General features: G+C 57.9%; 1 protein-coding gene across 1 annotated transcript in view; it reads left to right on the top strand.

Moving 5' to 3' along the window:
• Nucleotides 1-26,573, top strand: part of LOC125117667 (dipeptidyl aminopeptidase-like protein 6) — a 260,710-nt gene that overhangs the window by 150,307 nt on the left and 83,830 nt on the right. Inside the window, exons 5-6 of the mRNA XM_047763699.1 lie at nucleotides 24,647-24,801; nucleotides 26,141-26,238. Coding sequence (XP_047619655.1) covers nucleotides 24,739-24,801; nucleotides 26,141-26,238 — 161 coding nt within the window. The 5' untranslated portion in view covers nucleotides 24,647-24,738. The remainder of the gene's footprint in view (nucleotides 1-24,646; nucleotides 24,802-26,140; nucleotides 26,239-26,573) is intronic.

Here is a 26,573-nt window from a genome sequence, read left to right as displayed (position 1 = left end):
TGGGCTCAAAACAGCTGCGTCTGAGACCCAGGGGCCAGATTCCAGCCTCCGTCTGTGGTCATTGAATCTGCTTCCCGACACCTCTGGGCCTTAGTTTGTTTTCCCTGCGCTAGAAGCATCTCTGGATGGACCAGGTCACGCTGCTCCCCCTTCCTGGCTACGTTTTCCTGGGTGAACCAGCGTTGGCGTGTCTGTAGCGAGGTGTTTACCTGCCCTTGGCTTTCCTTGGTGCCTGTGCAGGAGCAGAGCACCCGGCTGTTGACGGCGGGGGTCCTAGCAGGCGGCACCTCTGCCATCAGGCAATCCTGCTCCGCCTTCTCAGGCCCCCAAGGAAACTCTATGCTGTCAGGGCAGCAGCCTGCCTGCTTCTTACCCCTGTTTTGCTTTCTTTCTGTAAAATTTGCATTTTCAGTATCACTTTCCTCTTTGCCAAGGGCGGGCCTTGGGAAGGTTGGGAAGGGGTGGTGAGATGACAGCTCAGCTGTGACAGCTCAGAGCCCCCTGGATGAGGAGCACGGAGGAACGCCCTCTTGTCACTGATCCTGTGAACAAGGGCCGTGCCTGGAAGGAGACCCCAAGGGGTCGGTTTCAGATCAGCCTCACATTCTTACTCAGCCTCCTGCTACCAGGAGAGGCCACCCTGGGAAGGTTGAGCAGAAGACAGAAGGTCACTGCCACCGCGAGGGGTATCCCAGAGTGACTCCCGCTCTGCAGAGGGTGGACGCGCAGGCCCAGTGCCCCACCACACAGGCTTGTGACTCGGAGTGCCCAGCGCATCCCAGAGCCCAGGGCCTGCTTCCCCAGGGAGGCAGACCATCTGCTCCCTCTGGGCTCCAGCCCTGAGTCGGCTTCTCCCCAGACACGCCCTCCTCCCAAGGCATAGCTCAGTGGAGACAAGCATCTGAGCCCAGGAACCACCCAGGCGCCCGCCGTGCCCAAGGAGGAGAAGCCCATGCAGCTCCAGAGAGAAACACCTGTCCGGCACCTGGTCCTTTGTGCCGGAGTCAGCGCACCTGGCACTCACTTTGTTACTGGAAAAACCAAACAGCCGTGTGGACACGGAGCCTGGAAGGTGCTGGGATTTTAAGTAGTTGTTCTGGAAACGTGCCCAGCCCTCCAGGAGGTTTTAGGGTCACTTCTCAGAGGACACAGGCCCTGCCCGGCCCTCAGGGCAAAACCGCCAGACCACAGGGTCCCGGATGCACTCCTCTGCCCCATGGTTTTCGGCCCTTTTAAGGGTCTGGCTCAGGCTATTCATCACACTTGGATTTTCTGGTCCCCGTCCCACGGCTTCCGTCAAAGGTTCATTTCCCGCTGCCGCCCCAGTCCCTGGGCCCGTGTCCCTGCACCCATGTCCCTGCATGGGTGCAAGGAGAACATAGGATCCCTGCACAGCCCTGGTGATCCTGGCACCACATGCCCCACCTCTGCTGTGCGCCCTGCGTCCCCGCGTTGCCTGAGAGCTGGGGGCTGACAACACGTGCTGTGATGCGTGGGAGGGAGGCCCGAGGGGAGAAGGACGCGGGCCCTCCTTCATGGATCGTGGCTCGACACGGAGCAGGCAGCCAGGAGGCCACACCAACCGCGTGAAGCAGTGTCCCGGGATGCGTCCCGCACTGGTTCCGCCCAGGATCCCCGGCGGCCCTGGCGGGGAAACAAAGGTGCTTTGTGCGCCTGCCCTGCCTTCCAGATGCTCGTTTTTGCGGGATGCTGCTTCATCTCGTCCCAGTTACAGCAGAGACTTCAGCACCACTTTGAACAGAATGGCCTCTTCTGGAGTTCCTGTCGTGGCGCAGTGGTTAACGAATCCGACTAGGAACCATGAGGTTGCGGGTTCGGTCCCTGCCCTTGCTCAGTGGGTTAACGATCCGGCGTTGCCGTGAGCTGTGGTGTAGGTCGCAGACGCGGCTCGGATCCCGCGTTGCTGTGGCTCTGGCGTAGGCCGGTGGCTGCAGCTCCGATTCGACCCCTAGCCTGGGAACCTCCATATGCCGCGGGAGCGGCCCAAGAAATAGCAACAACAACAACAACAACAACAAAAGACAAAAAAGGCAAAAAAAAAAAAGAATGGCCTCTTCTGATTCAAGTTGCAGAAACACGGAACTCAGAAAACCAAGCACCCACGAATCCGTGAATTCCGAGAGCTAATTCCTTCAGCCTTTTCCGCATGTGTCCTTCTCACGTGACCTGCCCCGGACTTGGTTCCCTGTCTCTTTTCCAGTTGCTGTCTTTCACTGTACGCTTGCGGGGGGCAGCGGCGGGGTGGGGGGGTGCTGTAAGGTGTGAGCCACCCTAAGCTCGTCCTCACAGGGAGGTTTATAACATGGCCTGGAAAAGCTGATGGGTGAACCCGGGGTTGCCCCGCTGCATTGTGACACCACCGGGACATGACACAGGGAAGCCAGGGGACATTCCAGGCTCCCCTCCCGCGTGCTGGGGAAGGACAACGGGCATGGATGAGCAGAGCCCGCCCTTCCATGCACGGCAGCTGCCGCCCTTCAGGCATTCAGCACATCCAGCCTCTGGTTTCTCCACCCGCCTGGCTTTTAGGAGGCCCCCAAAGAGCCTTGGGGTCCAGAGCCTCAGGGACTCAGGGATTGGGGTGCAGCCCTCGGCACGTGGTGACCCCTTCCCACATCCTCAGCAGACCGGAGGTCCCCTGTGTTCCTGGGCCAAGAGAAGCTTTCCTTGGCCTCTTTGGGGAGCATAGGAGGCCTGGGTGGGTAGGCAGCTAGGAGACAAAAGCCACTGCCATGAGAGCAGGAGTTTCACTACTTTCCCAGTTTGGCAGGGGCAGTGGGTCTCCTTTGTGCTGGGGTTCTGTAGAATGAAGTGTTGTTTCATTGTAGCATTTATTTACCTGAGACTGGAGGGAGGCAGGAGGAACTGGTTTTCCCCCCACTGAGATCTCCCAAAGCAGAAGATCTTAAAACACTTAGCTGCACATGAGTGTGTGTGTGTGCGTGTGTGTGTGTGTGTGTGTGTTGGGGGGTGGGAGAAGACAGGGAGAGAGACCGAAGCAGAGACAAAGAGAAACAAGAGAGGTCAGGGGTTCCCATCGTGGCTCAGCAGAAACCAATCTGACTGGCATCCGTGAGGACACAGGTTCGATCCCTGGCCTCACTCAGTGGGTTAAGGAGCCAGCGTTGCTGTGAGCTGTGGTGTAGGTCACAGATGAGGCTCAGGTCTGCAGCTCCAATTCAACCCTAGCCTGGGAACCTCCATATGCTGTGGGTGAGCCCTAAAAAGACAAAAAAATAAATAGAGAAATAATGAGCGAGCAACCGAGAAAAAGGTGGGTTTCAGGTCAGCTGCTCAAATCCTACTTTACGAAAGTTTGAGAATGTGCCATCAGCGTGGTGGCGGCGGCGGCAGTCTCCTTTGGGCGTTACCGGAGGAGAGTGGCCGAGTCGCTTTGATGTAGCTGGCGGATTTGCAGCCAGTCATCAAAGAGCACATCAAAGCCCGGGGGTGTCCACCCCCCCAGAGCAGCTTCTTGAGGATTGCCTGCTTAGCAGTCCATGGCCACTGGAGATGCGTTTGCAGTCTTCTCCCCCCAGTGTGAAAAAGCGGGGACGGGAGAGGCAAGGCAGCCACCAGAGTGTTTGGCGAGGCTGCAGGTCATCGAGGTTGTGCTGAACTTCTGAGCCATCCCAGCCCTGGGAGAGAAAATCCCCCCCAGACACATCTCTGCTCCCCGAGGACACAGGGAGCGACGCTGCCCCCTGGTGGCCATCCCCGGCACACCAGGGCGCACGGCCCTGTGCTGCGGAGCCCAAATGCAGGAACTGGCAGGTCGCTCTGATGATTATGTGATGCTTGCAGTGAGTAATATGCAAATCAGATGGTGCTGATTAGCGAGGGAGGCTGCCGCATGGCAGGTAAAAGCTCCTTTTGCCTCCTGGCTTGACGTTCACCGATTTCTTTTTTAACTCTCCATTTAATTCTGCTCTCGGCACCAGAGATGAAATATTTAGCGGCAGGAAAAAGGCAGCAGATGCACGCGGGAATAAATAAGATTTTCCGTATTTAGAATGAGGCCATTTATTTCCGAATACGGATCTATCAGGCGTGTTATTTATGTCCTTTCCAGTTTTCCAGGACGCAGATTTCTCAGGGCACTTTGGTTTCCCCCGTGTGTATGCAGCAGCGGGGGTGGAGGTGCCAGGCAGGCACTTACTGACTGTGAGAACCCACGGGGCCATTTTTAAAGGCACGATCGTGACCCCGTGTGACAGCATTCTGTTTGGATCTGCATCTTGTCTCATGATCCGTGATGCCGCTGTGACCCAGACTGACAGAGCCCCAGTGCCCAGTGACAGCCAGGGCTGCCAGGCTGCTCCAAGCAGGCAGAGGGTGAGTGGTTCGTCCTCTGGTCGGCCAGACCCAGCCATGGGGGACAAGCAGTGGACCAGGGGTGGAGAGACCAGCCCTGCCGTCTGCTATCCCGGAGAGTCTGGCTAAGGCGCCCAGCCTCCTCCCCACCGAGGCCTCCACGCCCCACTCCTCCACGCCAGGTCCAGTCAAGGCTCTGACACTTCCTTTGAGCCACCTGCCCTCATGCGGGAACTCAGCTTTCTCCTCTGTGAAATGGGACAACAGGAACAGCCCCACAGTGGCTAGGATTGCAGTAGGATGACTGCAGCGCCAGGCGCAGCGTGAGCATGGAGTCGCTAGTAGGGCTGAGATACCCCCCACTGCCTGTCCTGCTGGGTTGGGTGGACCCCAGGGCACCAGTGGCTGTTCGTGCAGAGCCAGGTGTGGGCTGGGTGTGAGCGTCGGGCTTCTTGCAGCAGCCGGCTTGGGGGAGGGGGAGTCAGGCGCAGGTGAGCCAAGGTTCTGCAGGCCCGAGTCCTCAGAGGGTCAGGGGGTGTGCTGAGCCACGTCTTCTCTTCACGGAAGCCCCTCCCCTCCAGGCTCCAAAGGCACAGCTCCCAGGAGTCCCCTGGCCAGGAGGCTGGCCATCCTACAGGCTTTGGAGCCTCCAGGAAGCCTGAGGCCCCATCCCTCGATCAGGAGATGAAGCCTCCCTGTGGGAGAAAGGGGAGCCTTGTGTTTGATGTGCAGACACTGCCCGCGTGGATTCTGCCTTCGCGTCACGCGGCGCCCAATCCAGCTGGGAGCTTGTTGACCAGCAGACTCTTCTCAGGCTTCCAGAAACTTCTCTCTACAACTGTCTTTGTCACGCGGGGATTCAGGCACCTGAGATGCCCCTGTGCTTTGGACCTGCTTGGCCAGAGAGCGCTAGAGAAAACAGAGCCTGGTTTGCTTGATTTGAGGCTTCTGGGTGCTGTTTGGCTTTTGGCAAAGGGGGCGTTCACTCACTGTGGCTGTTGCTTTTCACTCTCAAAAGAAGCTGACATTTCCTGCCAACCAGGGCACAAAGTTGAGAAGATTCGGCCACAGGACTGCTGATCCTACAGAACACAACTGAAATATGCTGCCTTTCTCCCGGAAGCGCGCTCCCTCAGAGCAGGGAACTCCGGGTGGGCCCTTCTCTAACTCAACTTATTTCACTAGTGATTAAGTGGCTGGTAACTGGAGTTCCTGCTCCTAGCCCGGACTATTCCCCAGGCCCCGCAGGACCTCTTCGCGCTTCCTGCCACGTTGAGAGCTGGTCTGCAAGTCTGCGTGGAGGGCGCCACCAGAAGGAGGCACCAGGAAGGATCCAGGACGTCCCGGCTTTGGGGAAGGGAGCCCACGAGCCCCGCCGGCAGCCGCATCTCTGCCCCACTGCCCCGTGGCGGCAGAAGGGACCGTACTGGTGCCCTTGGAAAAGCAGCTCTTTCATTGTCCCTGAACCCCTTCATCTCTGTTCGCCCCCCAGGGCGGTGCTGCCCAATGTAGGTGTTTTCATTTCCTTCCATAAATTGGACCTAAAATCGCAGGCTCTTGGAAGCTTGCACACCTGCTGTGGTCCCCAGGGGCGCCGGCCCTCCTGTGAGACTGAGGTCCCGGGAAGAGCACGGGGCTCGGGTCCAGCAGCCCCAGGCCGCCTCCAGCACTTACCAGCCCCAGCTGCAGGAATACATTCATGGGCAGAAGCCTCCACTGCCGTCCCTGGGAGGTAGGAGGTGGGAGCAGGCACAGAGCGCCTGGTGGAGCTGCAGAGAAAGTTGTGGTCGCCCTGCAGGGACCAGCTCCCGTCCTTGCCCCGGCTCCGTTACAGCCGTCAGGGCTCGTGCCTCGGCTCCCGTTGGTGACAGACAGGACCGTCTCCATCTCGCCTCGCTGACTTGGGATGACCAAGACCCTCCCAGAAGCAATGCCTTCACCCCGTCTGTAAGCACAGCCACCCCAGTGGGTAACGTGGATTGCCCAACCCAGGAGAGGGGGGCAGTGCCTAGTTGTCACTCCAGTGACGTGTTCGTAGTGTGTGAGGAAGCATCACAGCAGCGGGCGTTGTTGATGCTGGGGCCCCTCCCTTAGAGGGGACTGCCTGTGGTCGCACACCCCCCCTTTCACAACTGATGTCATGATGAGAGCGGACAGATGGCGGGACGTCAGCCAACACCTGGAAGCCAAAACCTCCTCCCCCGCCCCCACTCTCTGGAGGTGGCGGCAGGTGTGGAAAAGCCACAGTGGTGGGGGGGGGGTGGGGCTTGTGAACCAGCCGAAGGCTCCAGAGGGATGGGGCTTCCCCCAAGGAGAGTCACAGCCCCTGAGCCCCCTCCCTGTCTCCGCAGGGCTCTGTCCCACCCTGCCCATGTGGCCCGGGGCCTGGAGAGGACCTCCCGACAAGCCCAACCTCACCGTGGGTGCTCAGGGGAGACAGGGAGCCAGCGGATTGAGGCGGAGCGGGCCCTAGACTCCAGGCCATCGGGGTTGGAAGAGCTTTGGGCACTTGGGTAGCGAGGGCTGGCCGTGCTTTTCCCACCTCCCTGGGAGGAAGGGGAGGCAGCAGGGCCGACAGGTGCCCTGGTTGGATGGACCCGTTTCCACAACTCCCGGGTCGTAGCGTCCTGCCACAGCCCAGCCCCTGGTGACACCCAGGTTGGGAGCACCCATAAGAGCAGGTTTGCTGGACTCAGCTGACTTCCAGGCAGCCCACATCTTTCCAACGACAGGGCCCGCCTAGGCATGAAGTCAGTATCATGGGATAGGATGGTGTGGGAGAGGGTAGGAACTTTGATGCAACAGGTGAAGTTGTGTAGGACGGAAGATACCAAATGCATAAGACAGGGTGAGAACAGGAGTGTCAGGAATCCTGCTGTGGCTCAGCAGGTTAAGAACCCCACACAGGGAGTTCCCGTCATGGCACAGTGGCAAACGAATCCGACTAGGAGCCATGAGGTTGCAGGCTCCATCCCTGGCCTAACTCAGTGGGTTAAGGATCTTCGGCGTATGTCAAAGATACAGCTCGGATCCCGTGTTGCCGTGGCTGTGGTGTAGACCTGCAGCTGCAGCTCTAATTCAACTCCTAACCTGGAAACTTGCATATGCTGCTGGTGTGGCCCTAAAAAGAAAAAAAAAATTTTTTTAAAAAGGGCAGTGTTGGAGTTCCCGTCGTGGCGCAGTGGTTAACGAATCCGACTAGGAACCATGAGGTTGCGGGTTCGATCCCTGCCCTTGCTCAGTGGGTTAACGATCCGGCGTTGCTGTGAGCTGTGGTGTAGGTTGCAGACGCGGCTCGGATCCCGCGTTGCTGTGGCTCTGGCGTAGGCCGGCGGCTACAGCTCCGATTCGACCCCTAGCCTGGGAAGCTCCAATATGCCGCGGGAGCGGCCCAAGAAATAGCAAAAAGACCAAAAAAAAAAAGGGCAGTGTCGCCAGCCTTTGGTCCAGAGTGTGTGTGTGTGTGCATGCGTGTATGCGTGCATGCATGTGTGTGTACACACATGTGTGCCTGCATGTGAGAGAGACAGTGGGTCGTGGTCAGAAACACTGTGGCCATTGACAGTGACCAGACAGGGATGCCCGCGTGCAAGTGCATGACAACAGGGGGCTTGTGAGCCAGTGAAGAGCCTTTGGAGAAGGCGGGACAGGCTCCTGTTCCCTCCAGGGCTCGGGGTGGGGACGGGAGCCACAGCCTAGTCAGATGTGGACGCGGCATCCGTGTTCCTTCTGTTGGACCCCCTCTCAGGCTGGGCCCTTCCAGAGCTGCTGGTTCTGAGCGCCCCGCTTCTCTGACCCAGCCGGGCCCTGGCCCTGGGCATCTGGGCAGCCGTGAGGGGGTGAGGGAGGCACAGAACCGGGCGCTGAGTTCGAGAGGCTCCCTGGGCCATGGGAGGCAGGAGAGGGGAGCCACACACAGAGCAAGGCAGGGCTGGCGGGGGTGTTTCTGGCACGACCTGGTTTTTCTCACCCTCTGCCTCTCCCCTCGTGCCATGCTTTTGCCTGGCTGGGTAGGAAGACCGTGCATTTTATTGGACAGCTGCTGTCACGTGCAGTCTTTGGGTGTTCAATTATCTAAACAGTTAGGTGTGTAGTATATGGGCCCGTTTGCGCTCCTGCCCCAGGGAGATGAGGCAGGACCCACAGAGGAGCCTGAGGAGCTCCAGGGGTGGGGAGGGAGGGATGGGCCATTGGGGGGACGGTCGCTGCTGCCTCTGTTAGGACAGGAGATGCTACAGCATCTGTCTACTGATAGGAATCCTCCAACTGAAAGGGCGAAATCCGTGACACAGAGAGAAAGCGGATGACTGCTGGGCTGGTGGCCTCGAGCAGGGTCCAGGCACCCGTGCAGGGCTGGTCAAAGCTCAAGTCAGGGAGGGCGCGTCTGTGACAACTGGAGGGAAGGTGGGGGCGGGCAGGTGGAGAGGTGGCGGGTGCTGGCGGCCATCTCTCCGCTCAGCAGAGAAGGCGGGGGCTCAGGGGGTCCGAGCAGAGCGCACGTGGGCATCTTTATCCAGGAGGGAGGGAGGCGGGCAGGTCGGGAGAAGGAGGCAGGACGAGCTCTGGACAGGAGCGGCTAGAGGGCATGAGCTCAGCCTGGAACTGGGCGGCGTGGTTATGTGTTTTTCCGGAGCCAAATGCAGCCAGATTGGTGCAGGCAGGGAGTCAGAGACCAGGGCTTAGCCAGAAACTGAGTGGGGGGCCAGGAGGGTGGAGGAGGGGGGAAATGAGGGCACAGAAGAGAGGTGGTCCCCTTGGCTGGACCACCGGCACGGGCGGGAGGGAGGAGAGCAAGAAGGTGGTGATGGAGGCGGCCAGGCTTCCCTGACCTTGGCCGTGGGGGGCGGTCCAGGGTCTGCCTTGGCCTGGGGCTGAGGGAGGTGCAGAACATGCTCTTTGGGTCAAGACCCTCGAGGGGTTGTGAAGGGTCTCCCACGTGGATATTGAAAGGGCAGGGAGTTAAAGAGAGTGAGGTGAGCTGTGAGCGGAAATCCTCCAGACACTTGTAGGCGACTCGCCCAGAAGTAACGTGTAGTCTGAGGGCACAGACCAGGGCTGGATTCTGGAGGGAAGACGGATGGTGATGAGAAAGCCCAGAAAACAGGCAGGCCGCCCAGGAGCCCCCGGCTGGGGGTGGGGGACATACGGGGGCAGCAGAGCCCTCCGGTAGGTGGGGGGACCCGATTGAGTTAAAGCGAGAAGGCAGAGCAGGCGCACAGAGACGCGACTGGGAGCAAAAGTGGACGGTGACCTGCGGTCTCAGGGATGTGGCAGGAGGGCGAGAGGAGACTGTCGTGGCCACAGGAGTCTGTGTCCTGCCTCCAATGCTGGATCCAGAACCCGCGCCCAAGAAGCCTGCATGGGTGGTGGCATTGGGGAAGGAGACGGGGGTGGCCGCAAGCCTAGGTGAGGCAGAGACCAGCGCTGCATCCTGAATTCTCCCAGCAGGAGCCCAGGGCTTCTCTAAGGAAGTCTTCAGCTCCAGGCGACCACAACCAGGAAATGCTGTCTGGAGCTCTGGCCAGGGGCTTCCCCAGCCCTGCCATCGGACCGTCCCTCCCTGGCCGGTCTGCTGGTGGCCTGAGTCCTCCTGACCCGCGAAGGGGCCCTGCACCCAGGGCTCCCCAGCCTGTCGGGTGCCCAGGCACTGTGAGGTTACACGCGGTGCCCGGAGAGAGCGCAGTATGGCCTGGTTCCTGGGAACCCTCGAGGGACAAGGCCGCCAGGGATATTTCGGAGCAGTTGCCAGGTGGTTCTCACGCTCACACTTGCCGGGGAGGTGCTTGCTGAGCTCTTCCTGTTTGCAGGGCGCTGGGCTGCTGCCCTGATCCCCGGCCACTGCCCTGATCCCGGGCTTCCCGGGGGCCTGGACGTGCTGGGCCTAGAGAGCCATCAAGGTCGGGGAAAGTCCTGGGGACGGATGTGGCTCCAGGGGCTGGGCCTCCCACCTTCGCTCTTGTCACCTCTCTTTAGTCCACTGAGCGGCTGCTGGGCGCCGTTTGCCCTGCAGCCTGGGACGGGGTTCTCTGTGGATGTGAGTGGCTCTGGACCTGGAGCTGGAAGGTCTCCCCAAAGGTGACCTGGTTCCCCCCACCCTCCCCGCCCCCCTGAGGCCTGCCTAACTCCAAGTCTTGCCTGATCTTCTTCTAAATATTTTCTTAATTCAAATTAGGCCTAGATTGTTGGGGTTGCTAAGTGACACAACAGGAATACATGGGGGTTTGTGGAACTTGTGTCCTTACGTGGTAGTTCAGTGTCACGTTACACAGGGGCGAGCAGAGGCGCATCTGGGGTCGCCTCTGAATCTATCACACCTGAAAGCAGAGACTGCGTCTGGTGCCCGGTGGCAGGTGCTGAGTGTACCTGTGAGACCAGCAGACGCCTGCTCATTTGCCAGGATGCCCCGAGTTAAATCCACAAAGCCCTCCTCCCCAGACTGTCAACAGCAACCACCTGTTTTTTGGGGGGGGGGTTCCCCTTAAGCCATGGCCACCCCCTCTCTTTCACCCCCGCCATTCACGGGCCCAGCCTGTGTTGGGGGAAGAGCTGTGCATGGGGGGCGCGGTCTGGGCTTGGGGCAGAATCGAGCTTGTGTGCCCACCTGGGCCTGGCGACTTCGCCTCTTCAGCCTGACACACACCGAGGGGCTTCAGGGTGGCAGAGGCCCCGGAAGTTCAGGGGACAGCGCGGCGGGGACAAAGCGTGCTGTCCGCAGGGGCCTGGCCCTGAATTCAGGGGCTGGCCTGGCTCGGCCAATCCATCCACCCTAGAAACAGCACGGCACCGGCATCCTGTCACCAGACGTGTGGCGACCAGTGTCCCCCATCCCCCAGGACACCGACCTCCAGCTGCTCCTCCCGAGTCAGTATGTATCTATACAAACCAAACACAGACTCTTGTTCTTTGAACAATAGAACAAAAACATTTAATATGGATGCAGTTGGGTATAGAAACTGTTCCGAGGGCTGTTTGTAATTTACAAGTAATTAACCTCGCTTCTTGAAAAGAAACACAAAAAAAACACGTGAGACCTAATTTCCCAGTACATATTGTTTTTGATATCCGTTAATTATTTTTAAAATATGTTTTCACTGATATTAAGAAATAATTATGCAGAATATCTCAGACTGATTAAGGTGACTTTTGCTCTGCTAGGATTTTCTTTGAAAACGTATTAGAATGAGCTTCTCTGCAATGCGTCCTAAGAGGAAGTATTTTCTCCTCATCTAATTTTAAAGCCAAAGCCACGGCGTGAAAGAAATGTTCCATACAGTTTTAAGACTATCATTTTGCTTTGTGGTGAAGAATTCTCACTTTCAAAAGAGGACAAAACAGAGGCAGCGCTTTCAGGAAACCTTCATAAATACAAGCCGTGGTGCATCTCGGTGGGTAGTGAAGTCACTCTCCAATTAAAATTCCAGTTGCAGAACCTCAGTCACTGTTAACTTTCTCACGCATGTTATCAACAGGATGATCAGCTTTGGCAAAATACCAGGAAGATAAATACAACTGTCTAAGGACATGAAAAATCATTGCAGGGTTGGTCATACATTTTTACCTAGGACACTCAGCCAGCCGCTATTACGGATTATTAAATTAATATCATAGACTATTATGGTGGAACATTCTTTTTTTTTTTTTTCTTCATGGCATGCATTTCAGGAGCTGCATTTAAAAGCATTTTCAGTCAGTGCTGGGGCACACGTGGCAGGCTTTCCAGGTTGGCTCGGCTGAGTGATGCTGTAAGAATCCGCCTGAAGTCCCCACTGGCCAAGTTCATTCTCAGTTCATTTCAGTGGCCCGCACTGGGGCCGTGATGGGAGAGGAGCAGGAAAGGCAGAATGGGGATGGAAGGAGCCAAAGACAAATGTCATCTCTTTTGGTATTTTTCACCGATGCACTCCTGTCATGTACCAGCCGTGTCACCTGAGCGAGTTATTGAACCTTTTATCCCTTTAATTCTCTTACGGGAAGCATAAAGATAATGGTGGTACCTACTTGGAGAGGTTGATAACTAAGAAGTAAATGAAAATTTACTGAAACCCAGGCACACACACACAGAGACTCATAAAAACGTTTGGCCCACAGGTTTTGATGGGAGGAAGAGAAGAAGAACGGCTTACCCAGGCCTGGGGGGAAAGGAAGGGCTGCCGGGAAGGGCTTTCTGTGTCAGGGATGCTGGAACGGGGTAACCTCTGCCCCCTGCTCCACGGTGCCTGGATCAGCCCTTCCATCAGTAACGCAGCATTCATGTCCTCGCCGAGGTCTTATTAAAGATGAAAAGGAAAGCAGGGAAGACTTGAGTGGGGGTTGTTTTGGGGTTGTTTTGTTGCGGCAGGGTAATTTTCACAGACGCGTTACAAAATGAGCAGTGAAAGGCAGCAGCCCTCCGTGCCTGACCCTCTGCGTGCCCGCTGTGGCTTGTTCCTCCCAGTGAGGCAGAGAATCATCAGCCGGCATCCCCTGGGAAGTGAGAGCCATGTCCTTTCCCCTCCTCCAAGCACCGAGAGCAACAGGTTGCTGACCTGGTTTCACAGATCTCAAAGTGGTTCTCTCACCAGGTGCCCCGGCTGACCAGGCACGAGGCTGGGTGACAGTGGCCCATGCTTGGGGGCCACATCCAGCTGGCCTGAGCTCTTCTGCTTGATCTTCTCCAGCTCCCTCGGGTGGGACCCTGACTGTGAACTTCGAAGCCCCCAGGCTGACATGCCATCCGTGATAATAATAGACATTTTACGGGTCTTACCAGTATGTTGATTATAATAACAATATAACTCAACAGCCCAGTGAGGCAGATACAGGGTTTACAGATGAGAAAAACCAAGGCATCAAAAAGCTGAAGTCACGCGCACACGAGGGGCTCTGTCGGAAGGCGAATCTCCTAAGTCTAGAGCAGGGTCCCACCTCCTGAGCTCCGCACACCCACGTCTGTTGGGTGGGGTGCTCTTCAGATGGCTCCCTGTCCACCAGCTCCCTCTTCAGGAAGCCCTCAGGGATGGGCGCAGTCGTGCTCCCCAACCCACCCCCAGCCGATGCCTGGCGCCGTGTGATGCTGACTTAGCACGCGTGCTGCTCCTTGAACTTGGAGCAGAACAGAGAACGAGGTCTGGCAGCACAGGCAACACCATCCTCCCCGACCCAACACCTCTGTCTGCAGAAGCCCAGGTCACACAAGCTCCCTCTTCTCTCCTGCGCCAAGGACAGCACACAACTGACAGTGGACCGACAGGTCTTTATTTCTTGGGGTCTTGAACGATTTTAAAGGCACACGAAGTCGTTCTGCAGCAAGGGCCTCTTCTGACCGTGGCCACCTGCGCCGAGGCTGTGGGAGGCCAGACGCTTGTGTAAGATGCTCCCTTTTGTGTGAGATCCTTGCAGCAGAAGCAGGTTTCCAACGAGTCTTTCTTCCCCCAGAGCATGCATCACGGCATTTGATTAACTAGTGCTGGGTGTGGTCCCTGGGCAAGACTCTGGCCTCGCAGACGGGATGGTTGACAGAACAAGGGCCCGTGCCCCCCCCCCCACTCCCACCAACCTGTCAGGGGCTTCAGGGTTCCTCCAAGGCCGTATGTCTCAAGGAGGTTGGTGTGCAGAGCTGGAGATGCTGGGAGGCTGGAGGCGGGGAGCAGGTGGCCTGAGCTCCTGTCCTCACCGAGCACCCGCTCTGCTCTGCGCCTCCTGCCACCTCCCAGATGTGCCCCGTGGACTGGTCCAGACTCAGAGTTGCCAGGAGACGCAGCCTTGGCCACCTCTGCTTGCAGCTGGTGGCGGCTTTGTCTAGAGCTCAGGAAAAAGTGTGCTGTTGAGTCTGGTGATGGATCTTCTAGAATCTGCTCAGAGGAAGCTCCGCCCACGTCTGACTCAGGGCAGGGAACCGGCCATGGTGCCACTTCAGGGCGTCTGCCACACCTGGTTATTCCGAGGACCCAGTAAACTGCATGTCACCGGACATGTAAATATTTGTCCAGGAGTTCCCGTCGTGGCGCAGTGGTTAACGAATCCGACTAGGAACCATGGAGTTGCGGGTTCAGTCCCTGCCCTTGCTCAGTGGGTTGACGACCCGGCGTTGCCGTGAGTTGTGGTGTAGGTTGCAGACGCGGCTCGGATCCCACGTTGCTGTGGCTCTGGCGTAGGCCGGTGGCTACAGCTTCGATTCAACCCCTAGCCTGGGAACCTCCATATGCCGTGGGAGCGGCCCAAGAAATAGCAACAACAACAACAAAAAGACAAAAAAAAAATTAAAAAATTAAAAAAATTTAAAAAAAATATTTGTCCAGTATGTGCTGGCACTCCTGTGACAAATACAGATTATTCTAAAAGAGACATCGAGTGATTTGAGCTGAACTAAAATGCGACCTCTGCAGGTTTTCCCGTGAGAAGGGGTGCTGGTATTCGGAATGGCCTGACTCTGCAGTTGAGGAAGAGCGGCCTGGAGAGGCAGGGTCCGGCTGGGGTCCCGGTCTTGCTGTGATCAGGAGGCCTCGGGAGTAGCAGGTGGAAACCGTTTTCCTAGGCGATACTGTTTTTGTGTGCCTTTTTCCCCAGAAGTCACTTGTCGCTCTACTGGGACAGATCCCAGTTCTGTGGGGCCCAGAGCTTGTGTGATTTGAGGGACCCTCTTTAGGATAGAACTCTGATAACGACCATAAGGTGGACTGACATGGGCCCTGGGCCTTTAGCTGCTCGGCCGCCGTCCGCCCAGCTCATCTTACTGCAAGTTCCCCAGACGTGGTCCTCTCCCAGCAAGCACCCACTCCAGCCCGGGGCCCCCTGATCTTTGCATGAGATAATTATCACTTGATTAGCTTCCTGATGCGATCCCCTTGTGCCTTCTTCGTATCAGCTCGGTAATTTAGAAAGAGGGGAGGCGTGGGGATTGGCGAGGCTTTTTCTACTTAGGAATGAGGTGCGTGGCCCGAGTACGGGCACCCCTTCCAGGAGCGGCTGGCCGCGTGTGCAGCACGATGGGGCGGGGGCGGCAGGAGGCTGTAGGAGGCAGGGGTCTGAGCCCAAGGCCAGGCCTCGGGAGCAGGACCAGAGACCAGGGACAGGCTGGCTCTGCCCCCCAACCCCAGCCTCAGGACACCCAGCGCTGAGCAGCATGTCCAGCCTGCCTCGCCGGGTCTGAATCCTGCACTGGAACCTCCTACTTCAGAAATAAGCCTGAGTTCAGAGGGGCAGCACTGCTCCAAAGTGCGTCCTCGGAGCTCAGCAAGCGCAATCTTGTTCTCAGGGTCCTGGTAAGAGTCAATGTCTCTGCTCATCCAGCCAGTTAGCACGTCCTCTGTCAGCTTCCCTGCTTGTTTGCTTATCCACTGAGTGCGCGGGCGGGCGGGTGGCTGGATGAGTGAATCCGTGAACCAGTGAATGAGAAGCAGAAAAACATCTCTGACACGTGGTCCCCGCCAGGGCACGAGCAGGTACATGGAAGGCAGGGGGTAGGTTCTGGAAGCTCCCTCTAGTGCCCACGGTAGAGGTGAAGAGGGCAGGAGTTCCCGTCGTGGCGCAGCAGAAACAAATCCGACTGGGAACCATGAGGTTGCGGGTTCGATCCCTGGCCTGGCTCAGTGGGTTAAGGATCCGGCGTTGCCGTGAGCCGTGGTGTAGGTCGCAGACGCGGCTTGAATCCCAAGTTGCTGTGGCTGTGGTGTAGGCCAGTGGCTACAGCTCCGATTGGACCCCGAGCCTGGGAACCTCCATATGCTGCAGGAGCGGCTCAAGAAATGGCAAAAAGACCAAAAAAAAAAAAAAAGTGAAGAGGGCAGAGCAGGGACAATCCAGAGAGACCATGGAACCCGACTAGTATCCACGAGGATTTGAGTCCAATCCCTGACCTCCCTCGGTGGGTTGAGGATCTGACATTGCCGTGAGCATCTGTGTAGGTCGCAGAGTCAGCTCGGATCTCGTGTTGCCGTGGCTGTGGTGTGTTGTAGGCTGACAGCTATAGCTCCAATTCGACCCCTACCCTGGGAACTTCCATATGCTGTGGGTGTGGCCCTAAAAAGACCCCAAAATAAAAAAAAATTCAAAGAAAGAGGCCCACACAAGAATGGGAGCCAGGTACCAGCTCAGGCTTCCTCTTCCCTGGCCACCTTTCTCCTCAAGACTTTTCTTAGAGGAACTTGCTCTCCAAACACAGTGGCTTAAAACGGTGGCCGCTGCCCGCTGGGCAGAGCTCTCAGCAGGCCTAGCTTTCTTCTGTCCTTGGCACCAGCTGGGGTACCTGGGATGCTGGGCTGAGCCACCTAATGGCTCAGGACACATGGCATGTGGCGGGGCTTCCTTATGGCGTGGCGGGTGGTCTCAAGGGGAGCAGCCCGAGCACAGCAGAGCCCACCGCCTCCTATGACCGAACCTCAGAAGCTCCACGGGTCACTTCTGCTGCCCCCTGCTGGTCCAGCTCCCGCCGAGGACCTGCTCCGGTACCGGGGGGGGATGCAGGGGTGGAGACCCAGCTCCTGTTAATGGGAAAGTGTCAAGTCCCAGAAATATCATTGGGCCCATTTTGGAAACTACTGCCTCCCACACCAGCAAGCTCTGTAGGGGAATTTATACTAAGGTATAGATGACTTCCCAGGAAAAGGCAAAGAACATTAATAACCCAAAATGACGTCAGGAGGTTTGATGGGTCCGGTTCTGGAAGAGGCTGCTGATGTTGCTCACGCCACGCAGCTGTGAGCCCTGAGATCGTGCCCACGTTAGTCCACCCGGGCAGCTAAATGCACGGACCAAGCCTGGCACAGGCACCTATAGGCTTCCACGCGCTAGGGCCTCGGGCAAAACATAAAAGGTAATTCATCGTGTTCAGGAGGCCTGGGGGCTTGGAAGCCTCGGATACAGATCTTTCTGTGCACCTCATGCTTTAAGCAACGGTCTGGCCACCTCTGCAGCGCTTATAAATTCAGGCACATCCTATTTTCTGCTTTTGGAGGCACTCTTTAACGTTTCACTGTATCGCTAGCTCAGACGACGCAAGCTGCCCCTGAATCTCACGCTGCTGACAGCACATCCTGGTAGCAGGGAGCTGGCAGTGTGGCTGGCCCACCCGGGCAGCGAGCGGAAGCTCAGATGCAAGGGAGAGAACCAACGTGCGGAACGAGTGGATGGTTGATTTAAAAGCAGGAGAATGAGGACTCTTAGTCTTGCTGGGCTGGCCTTGACCTCTGGCCACTCAGGAGGTAGAGCGCCATGGTTTCCACACTCTCACACCCCGAGCCACACACAGCTCGTAGACGTGTGTGTTGTAGTAGGACTTAGATTCCAGGGTTCAGCCTTGTGCCCCTGATAATGAGTCTTGGGAGTTCCCATTGTGGCTCAGTGCTCATGAACCCAACTAGTATCTGTGAGGTTGTGGGTTTGATCCCCGGCCCCACTCAGTGGGTTAGGGATCTGGCGTTGCCCTGAGCTGTGGTATAGGTCGCAGACGCAGCTCGGATCCTTGTTGCTGTGGCTGTGGTGTAGGCCAGCAGCTGTAGCTCCAATTTGAGCCCCAGACTGGAAACTTCCATATGCCGTGGGTGCGGCCCTAAACTAAAAAAAAAAAAAATGAGTCTTGGCCTCCAACCCTCCCCACACCCCAAGAAGATGAGGCTGAAGGGGCCAGTCTTGTAGGAGCAGGTATGTTGGAAGGGCTGGGGGCGAGCATGGCTGTGAGCGCCCGCTCCCCAGAGGACTCAAGGTCTCTCGTTTCCCTTTTCCTGTCTCACATCTGGGGCCCCTCACCCACCTTGGGGGATGTTTTCAGCCAGACCCAGTCCCATCCAGCCTGTCTGCCTGGGGACACAGGGCTGCGACAGTCAGGGGGACAGCGAGCACACCTCTGTGCCCGGCCTCCTGGCACCCACTGTGACACACCTGGCTGCCCCCCACCTGTGCCCCCCAGGTCTGCATGACCCCCATCAAAGCCATGGGCCCTGGTTGGCGGGCAGTTATTCCTGCCACGGAGGCTGCTCCCCGAGGGTGGCCCTCAGGCCTCAGCTCTCTCTGCAGGGGTCTCTCTTGCTTGCAGATGGAGGGAACGTGCTTTCCTGGCTGCTCCCTTGCAGACCCCGGGAGGGCGCTCTGTCTTCTACTCCTGAGGGACCCTGACATCAACCTCCAGCCCTGCCTCAGAGGGTTTGCTGGAGGACCACGAGACCTTCTTACCTTCTTACCCCCCTCTGGACCCCCAGGTCCACACCGCGTGTCTGCCCCCTGCTTGAGCATCAGTCACCCCTGTGCCTGCACCCCCGCCGGCAGGACGGAAGAGGCAGTGGTGGCCACACCCTTTCCTTTAAAGGCGGGAGCTGAACGCTTCTCAGACCTTCTCTCTCATCCCCGGATCAGAGTTCCCTCCCATCGCCCTGGACGTCTCGGGAGGCTGGGCAGGGTCTTTATTCTGCAAGGCCACGTGACCAGCCATGATGCCTTGCTGCTTCTCCTGAAAGGAGGGCTGGGGTGTGGGGGAGCAAATAGCATCCCCTCTCCCTGAGAGCCTTCTCTCCTCTCCCCCTAAAAGAAGGGGGCCCTTTGTGTCCGCAGCCTGTCCAGGCCTTTGGTTTCTGCGCTGCTCACTTGTAGAGGGTCGGCGGTCGCCTCTGGTTGACTGACTCGGTCTCTCCCTCTCCCGCCCTGTGGCGTGGGGTGCTGCGTACTCAGCCTTTGCTCACTCGGGGTGATGGCTCACACCCTCCAGTTCCTCGCTGTAAAGGGGGCTCCACCCAGGGTTCTTAGGACTTTCAAGATGAGCAAAGACGAGCGAGGCGCGGGCCGTGTCTGATGCTGAGGAATAAGAGGCGGCCTCACAAGCACCTGACTTGCTGGTTGCGGGGCCGGCGGGACAGCGGAGATCCCTCTGCCAAACTGCGAGCCGCAGGAAGGGAGAGGCAGGGTGGGGCCGCGGGGACACGCGCCCGGCAGGGGGATCCCGGGCCGGGAGGATGGGGCGGTCCATCCCAGGAGGAAGTAGCTCTCAGTGGTGAGGTTCTGACCCCAGGCCTGGCACTGGGGTGTTTAATAAATGGTGGCACTGTGACTCCTGCCACCGTTGTGTCCCTTTTGCTCTGACTGAGTGACTCCTGGGTGAAAGAGGGTGCGGGAAGAGTAGAGGGACATGCTGGGGGCAGCGGGGGGATCCCAGGGTGGCCGTTTGTGTGGCAGGCGATCACGTCTGACTTGGAGCAGTGTGTCAGCGCCAAGGCTGTGAGCAGGGCACGGCGACATGGCGCGCAGAGCGCCCGCAGCTGTGTCTGTGCAAAGTGCGTGGTTGTGAACAAGAAAAAAAAAATGCTTTGATCAGACTGGACTTCAGGAAGGGTCGCAGCCCCAGTGGGTGGAAGCTGAGACAGGCCAGCTTTCCTGGGCCGTTGGCGGCTAGGACTATGCGTGCCAGGTCGGCGGGTAGCACACTCAGCATCAGACGTGGGTGCACCTGCGCCAAGGAGCTGGGCGGGGGGGGGGGGGGGGGGCGATGGGGGTGGCGCTGAATCCAGCCTGGCTGCTGTTGGGACTGGCTCCTTGAGTTCCAGGGCAGCTCTTGGCTGGCTCCCTCCTACCAAGGAGGAGTGGGCTCTCCAGAGACCAGCCTGGGTTTCCTGTGGCTGCCGCAACAACACGCCACCAACTGGAATTTATCACTCCACCTCGCGAAGCTGAAGGCCAGAAATCGGGGCGTCCCCTCCCGCTTCGGGTGGCTGCCGTCGCTGGTGCTTCTTGGCCTGCAGATGCGACCCTCCCGTCTCCACCGTTGCCGTCACATGCCACGCCCCCGTCTGTCTCTGTGTCTCTTTATGTCTCCTCATAAGGACAGCAGTCATATTGCATCAGGGGCCCCCACCCCCCTCCACAGTGGCCTCCTCCTCATGCACATCTAATTACACCTGCGGTGACCCCTTTCCCGATAAGGTCACATCACCCATTCCAGGAGGCGGGATGGCAGGGCATCTGTACCAGGGACACAGTCCAGCCCACGAGTCTTTACACAGAACCTGCTACTCTTCTATTCGAGAAGGGTATGAACTCCTCAGAGTAGGAAGCCTATTTCCTATGTACTGATAAGGCCTGTGAACTGGAAAAGGGCACACAACCGAACGCGAGCGACGTCCCGTCGGGGGAACTTACTGAAGCCTGGGAGACAGCTTCTCAGACAGCTGCGAGGGCCTGTTCCAGAGACGCAGCATAGACAGGAGTTTCTGCTGAAAAAAAAAATCATATAGTCAAACATCAACAGTGCTGCTAATCCCAGAAACCAGACATCTCAGTTAATGATTCTGGCAATTTTCTAGGTGGGGGAAGAGGCAAGAGTCTGGGCTCATTGAAAGGATGCCTAGACATGCATCTTAACTATCCAGGGCCAGCATCCTGCTTTTCTTCATCCCGAATTCCCCTCACGGCACCAGACGGCTGCCGTGGCTGAGGGCTTGGTGGCGGCAGCATCCTTTGTTTCCTGAGATGGCAGGCAGCATTTTTGTGTCAGGGGATCATGTGCGTGCCTTTCCAGCATAGTGTCTCTTTGAGCAGATGTGGCCTGGTAATCAGCACGTGCACGAAAGTCACCTGCAGAGCTTTGGCGGAAAGGGGGCCTGGGCTCGCCCCCTGGTGCCAGTAAATACCCACTGTTCTGCCTGGCATGGGGCCCTGGCATCTAAGAAGCCCAGACAATTCCTGTGCATTTCGCTGAGAACCTCCCTGACAGGCCACTGTTATGGAACGATGTTGGTGGCCTCTCTTGGTTTGCAGCAGAAAAACAGCCTGGAAAATTCAAACTCTTCCTCTTTGCTGGACGGGCCTTCATCACCCTGAGCCCAGAGAGATTTTTGTCCTTCTGGATATGCCCTTAACATGTGTGTCATGAGTGACAACATTCGGGGGGGTGGTCTTCCTTAAGGTATGGTGACAAGAAATGAGGGAAATGGCCCAGATCCTTCCAGGAGCTCACCCTCTGTGGATAAAAATTTCTGCCTCTTCAAGCGAATGTCTTCAAGTGTGTCTTTCGTGGGTGGTTCTGGGACGGTCTTGGACAGGCCCCAGAGGTGCAGGGAAGAGCCATCTTCCTGTTCTCGTGGGTTCTTTGCTCTTGCTTAGAAAGGCACGCTCATCCCGTGGTTCCAAGACAGAGGTTCGTGCAAAGACGTCATTTGATGAAATAGCTTTTTTTGGCCCCTGCCCAGCTCTCTCTGGAAACGACATTTGGTTCATGGCCTTTGGTTCACTGCCTCATTCAGCTAGAAACCCGAAGAACACATTTGCTGAATGGGGGCTTTTGTAACTCATGCAAAAGTGTCACAATTTCATCTGCCTGGTCCGTCCGTCCCGTCATAGTTTCTCATACTGTATTTTATCTCTTTAATGAGCAGCTGACTCACCGACAAATAAAAACACCAGGGAACAGGGTGTTACAGGGCGTCTGGGGCAAAGAAACGGAAACCAGCCTGTGTGTGTGTGGCCCTGCCTTTGGTGGGGCGGGATTTCTTTTTTATTTGCCATCATCTCGCTGTGGGATGGAGTGGGAAGCAGCTAACACTTGCCAGCCCGCACCAGATGCTTGTCAGCCTGATGTAGTGAATCTCGGGTTCCCACCCACCCAGTGCAGCTGTCGCCGGAAGCCTGTGGTCCTTTTCTGCATCCGTGTTCTCTGCAGTGACCTGAGCTCAGTGGAAGTACTCCGGCATCTGGAAGTGACAGAAAGTGTGCCTTTGTGACCAGCCCTGGGCCTCCCTTCTCCTCTCTCTCTGTTTCTTTCTCCCTCTCTCATCCCTGCTTGTGTGACCCTGTGTGGCCAGACCTAACCAGGAGTGTTTTCTTCTGGTCTGAGGGCAAGTCTGGAAACGAGGTGGACCGACGGGTGAGAAGATGCTGGGGCCCTCCCGCCCCGAGCCCATCGCCGAGCCCTGGCCCATTGAGAGCGAAGGTGGCAGGACCGCCAAGGCTGCTGGTCTGCCCTCCCTCCCTCTCAGGAGGTCAGGGTCACAGCGAGGCTGCAGATGAGCTGCGTCTGCAGGGTCGTGGTGTCTGCCTGCTTCTTCTCAAAGCTTTGGTTGCAGCCCCGTCTTTTCTGTCGGGATCTGGCAGAGCTGGCGGGGAATGGATGCGCTGTGCAAACCACAGCCGGGCCTGCAGTCTGGTCCCAGATGGACCCTGCCTCCTCCACCTCCACCCCCCTCACTCCCGGCGGTTTCCCTCCCCCCACCCCACCCAGCCCTGCAGCAGTGCAGCCGTGATTGAGCAGAATCACCCACAAATTGCATTGCAAACAGTGCCTATTTTTTCCAGCAGACCATCTGCTGGAGTCTATTATTCACCGTTCTGCACGCCGGCCAGACAAGTCAGGTGGTTCTGTATCAAGTCATTTTGAATCACCTCATTCCCAAACCTGTACCTGAAAGTCACTTTGCTAGCTGCCGAAGACTGGAAAATTACAAGCCCTGGAGAGTTGCCTGGCTTCTTTTTTTTTTTTTTTTTTCTTTTCTCACCTCAGCAGCTCTTTGGATTTGTATCGGCTCTGGAAAAGCTTCTGAGTCGCTTCTCAGGATGTTACAAGATCACCGAACACCGGGGGGTGGGGGCCGTGCTACAGGTGGACGCTGGGGGCTCGTCCTGGGGCCCCTTCCCCACCCTTCATGATCGGCTCGGCTCCAGGCCTGGGGTGTCTCCGGGTGTCAGGGGCGCCCGGGGGGCTGCCGGTGGGTGAGACTGCTGTCTGATGCTGGTCCTGAGTCACACTGGGTAGGGGTCCCTGCAGGCGGCCAGCAGGCTTGGGGGAAGGACTCGGGGGGCAAGGAAGACGGATTTGGAGGGAGGACAGCGCTTTATGGAGGGTGTAAGTCCTAGCGTTGCTGCTGCAGCTCGCACGAGACATCAGGATTGCTGACATTCAGGGGAGCCAGTGATGGATGGGTGAACTGCACCCTCAGCCCCCAGCCGCCCTGGGAGAAGGAACCGCAGGGCCCACTGTCAGTCCTTGAACTTGGCAGGGACACCTGCATGGCCACTGCGCCAGGGCCCTTGACCCCACCCCTACCTGCCTATATCCTGCAGCCATAGGGCCCCATGCCCCCTTGGCCAGCCCGTCAAGGCCGAGCTGGCTCCTGGCCGCTGCCTGGCCTCTCTCTCCATGTGAGACACACACACACACACACACACACACACTCTGTGACCATCAGCCCTTAGCTTTACTCTGATTCACATCATTCTCTGTGTGTTCCGGGCACTCAGTTTGTTTTCTCAATGGGATCTCAGGCTCCTCAGTTGCTTTTCTGTCACTACTACAGGCTCAGAGCCGGTTTATGGTCTACACCTAGTAACGGCTAGCAACTGGGACTCGTGTTATGTGACTGCAGAGCTGTATTGATCATTGTTTCAAAAACAAATCCGGGAGTTCCCGTCCTGGCGCAGTGGTTAACGAATCCGACTAGGAACCATGAGGTTGCGGGTTCGATCCCTGGCCTCACTCAGTGGGTTAAGGATCCGGCGTTGCTGTGAGCTGTGGTGTAGGTTGCAGATGCAGCTCGGATCCCGCATTGCTGTGGCTGTGGCGTAGGTAGGTGGCTACAGCTCCGATTCAACCCCTAGCCTGGGAACCTTCATATGCTGCACCCGCAGCCCTAAAAAGCAATAAGCAAAAAAAAAAAAAAAAAAAAACCTAATCAGCCAAGACTCCTTGGGATGGGAAGGAGTGGCAGGTGGCTCAGGGGGAAATCCAGGAGAATTGCTGTCTCCATTTCAGCCCCATTGAGGACAATGCCACGCTGTGTCCCTGCCGCAGGGCGGGGAACAGCATCCTTCCCTTTGGGTGACGAGTCTGCCGGCCTCGGAACGCCATCCCCTCCCCCATGGCTGGGGCGTCAGTGCGCAGGCGCCACCCTTCGGCGCCCCTGCAAGGAGCTTTTCAGGGACTCAACCTCCAACACGCTTGACCTCTTCGCTTGGTTCAGCCTGGATGTCCTCTGCTTCAGAGTGAATTGACCCCCCGGTTCTGCTTCTCTGACCATCTTAAAATTGTCACCCACAACCGTACCATAAAAAGTCAATTCGGGAAGCCCTTGTCGGGCTCATTGTGCCCAAATTTGTGCCCAGAGGGGGCGGGAGGCTTCCAGGCAATTAGCCCCTGTTCGGCCCGGGCCGTGGTTGATGGAGTTGAGTGACTGGCTTCCTTGCTGGACTCTGCTGGTCAGCGCCAGGCTCCTCTGGAAGGAAGGCCTGTCCCGGGCCCTGGGCCGCCTCCAGGGAGGTTGCAGAGATGCGGGTCCCCAGGGCACGGGGTTTCCTGCGCAGCTCGCCTGCCGCCCGCTCCACTCCCGCAAGTCCTCAGTTCTCTGCTTTCTTGTTTCCCTAGAGGAGATCTTGAAGTCCTATGTCGCCCACTGGTGGTCGCCTGACGGCACTCGGCTCGCCTACGCCACCATCAACGACTCCCGCGTGCCGGTCATGGAGCTCCCCACCTACACCGGCTCCATCTACCCTGCGGTGAAGCCCTACCACTACCCCAAGGTAGGCGGCCGCCAAGGGCCGGTCTCTGCCCTGCTCCTCGGCGCCCCTTCCCGGCCGGCTCAGAACGTGGCGCAGCGACAAGAGCAGAGGCGTCATGAATTCTCCCCATCTCGCGGCGTGAAATTCCCATCTTGTCTCAGTTGAAGTTGTCAGTGGGTACTTAGTTTTGAGTAATAGAGCTACTCTTAATCCTTTGTCTAAGCTTCATCGGAACCAAAATGCGTGGCCTCCTGTCTGATTGGTCACCCAGAAACTCAGGCTGCCCACTCTGGGGCACTCTCTCTCCTCTGGCCCTTTTTGAAGAATTTGGCTTCTGGGGATGTCAGAGGGGCCCTGTCTGCCCCAGCTCTGGGTCTGGGCTGTTTTGTGCTTGGTCGTGTTCTGACCCATACTGTTTCTTCCCAGACCATTTTGTTGGTTCAAAAAGCCCGCAGAACTGCAAGGCGGCAGGAGTGGGTGGGGACAGGGAGCCAAGCCTGGCCTGGTTCACAGGTTACAGCGTCTTGGCATGAAGGAAGAGCCTGATGCCAAACCCTCTGCTCCTGCTTGGAGAGAGGCTGGTGTCTGAGGCCATGGACACGGCTCTGCCCCCACCCGCCTGGTGGCAGAGTCCCTGCTTCTGCCCAGTCTGCCTCCGAAGGGCCCCTCTAGCCTCCACCAGAGAGCCCCGAGCCCAGGCTTCCCAGGCCATCAGAGCCCAAGCTCATGCCTCCTGCCATGTACACCAGCAAGATGGGCCCACCTGCCCTCGGGCCTTGGGGGTTCGTGTTCCAATAGAAAGTCAACCTATTCTGGCAACAGCATTCAGATGCACCCCCCACACACACCCCTGCTTCCGAATCGGAGGCGAGAACTAGTGACCCCTCTGTCCCCGGCCTGTGTGATTTCCTCCTCTAAGGCAGGGTGGTGGGGCGAGGGAGCGAGGGCCACAGCCGCCCACCCCTGCCAGGCTGGGGCTTGTTCCCGGGAGAGGGAGCCAGGGTGAGGACTGCCTGTGCCCCAGGGGGAGCCAGCCGACACCCTGTCCCCCCATCAGCGCCCCCCATCCTGGCATCACCTCCAGGAACCTCCTCCAGTTTCCTCTCCCCTCCTGGTCCACAAGGGGCGAGTGCTCACTGGGCGTCAGTGGCCTGGGGGTGGAGGAGTGAGAAGGGAAGGCCGAGTGGCCGGGTCACCTCTGTCCTGACGTCTGTGCTCATGATCTGCCCTCGACGGGCTTTGCTCCTGGCTGCCGAGCTCCAGCCCCGGAGGCCAGCCCTCGAAGCTCCTGGAAGGCCTGACACACGGGCCCGTCCTGGGGGAGGTGCTCACTCATGCCTCTGTCCCTTTTCCCTCCCAGGCTGGATGTGAAAACCCCAGCATCTCCCTGCACGTCATCGGCCTAAATGGACCCACGCACGACCTGGAAATGATGCCGCCGGTGGACCCGCGAATGAGGTTTGCTTCCTTCCCCCATGATGATAAGGCGGCAGCGACGAGACGGGGTTCCCTTCGCGTGGCCTCTTTAGGCTCAGACTGATTTTCCTCCCAAGGTCAAGATCCAAGGAAGCGGTACCTTTTCCAAGGTTGTCCTCACTGCTTTATGGTTTGGTTTTCTGGGACAGGAGCACCAGTCAACCAGTGCTGCTCTTTCTTACCTCACGTCGGGCAGGCTGGGCGTGGGGGGCGGGGCTGGCCAGCCGCACGTGTCTGGCGGGCACACTGCCTGGCACCCGGCCGACGGTGGAGGCCGCCCCTCAGATAAACAGACACAGTCTTTCCAGCAAAGTCCA

This window comes from Phacochoerus africanus, chromosome 16 (assembly GCF_016906955.1).
Source record: "Phacochoerus africanus isolate WHEZ1 chromosome 16, ROS_Pafr_v1, whole genome shotgun sequence".
NCBI lineage: Eukaryota > Metazoa > Chordata > Mammalia > Artiodactyla > Suidae > Phacochoerus > Phacochoerus africanus.
Note: the sequence above shows the minus strand (reverse complement) of the source record. Positions and strands in the feature narration are given on the sequence as shown.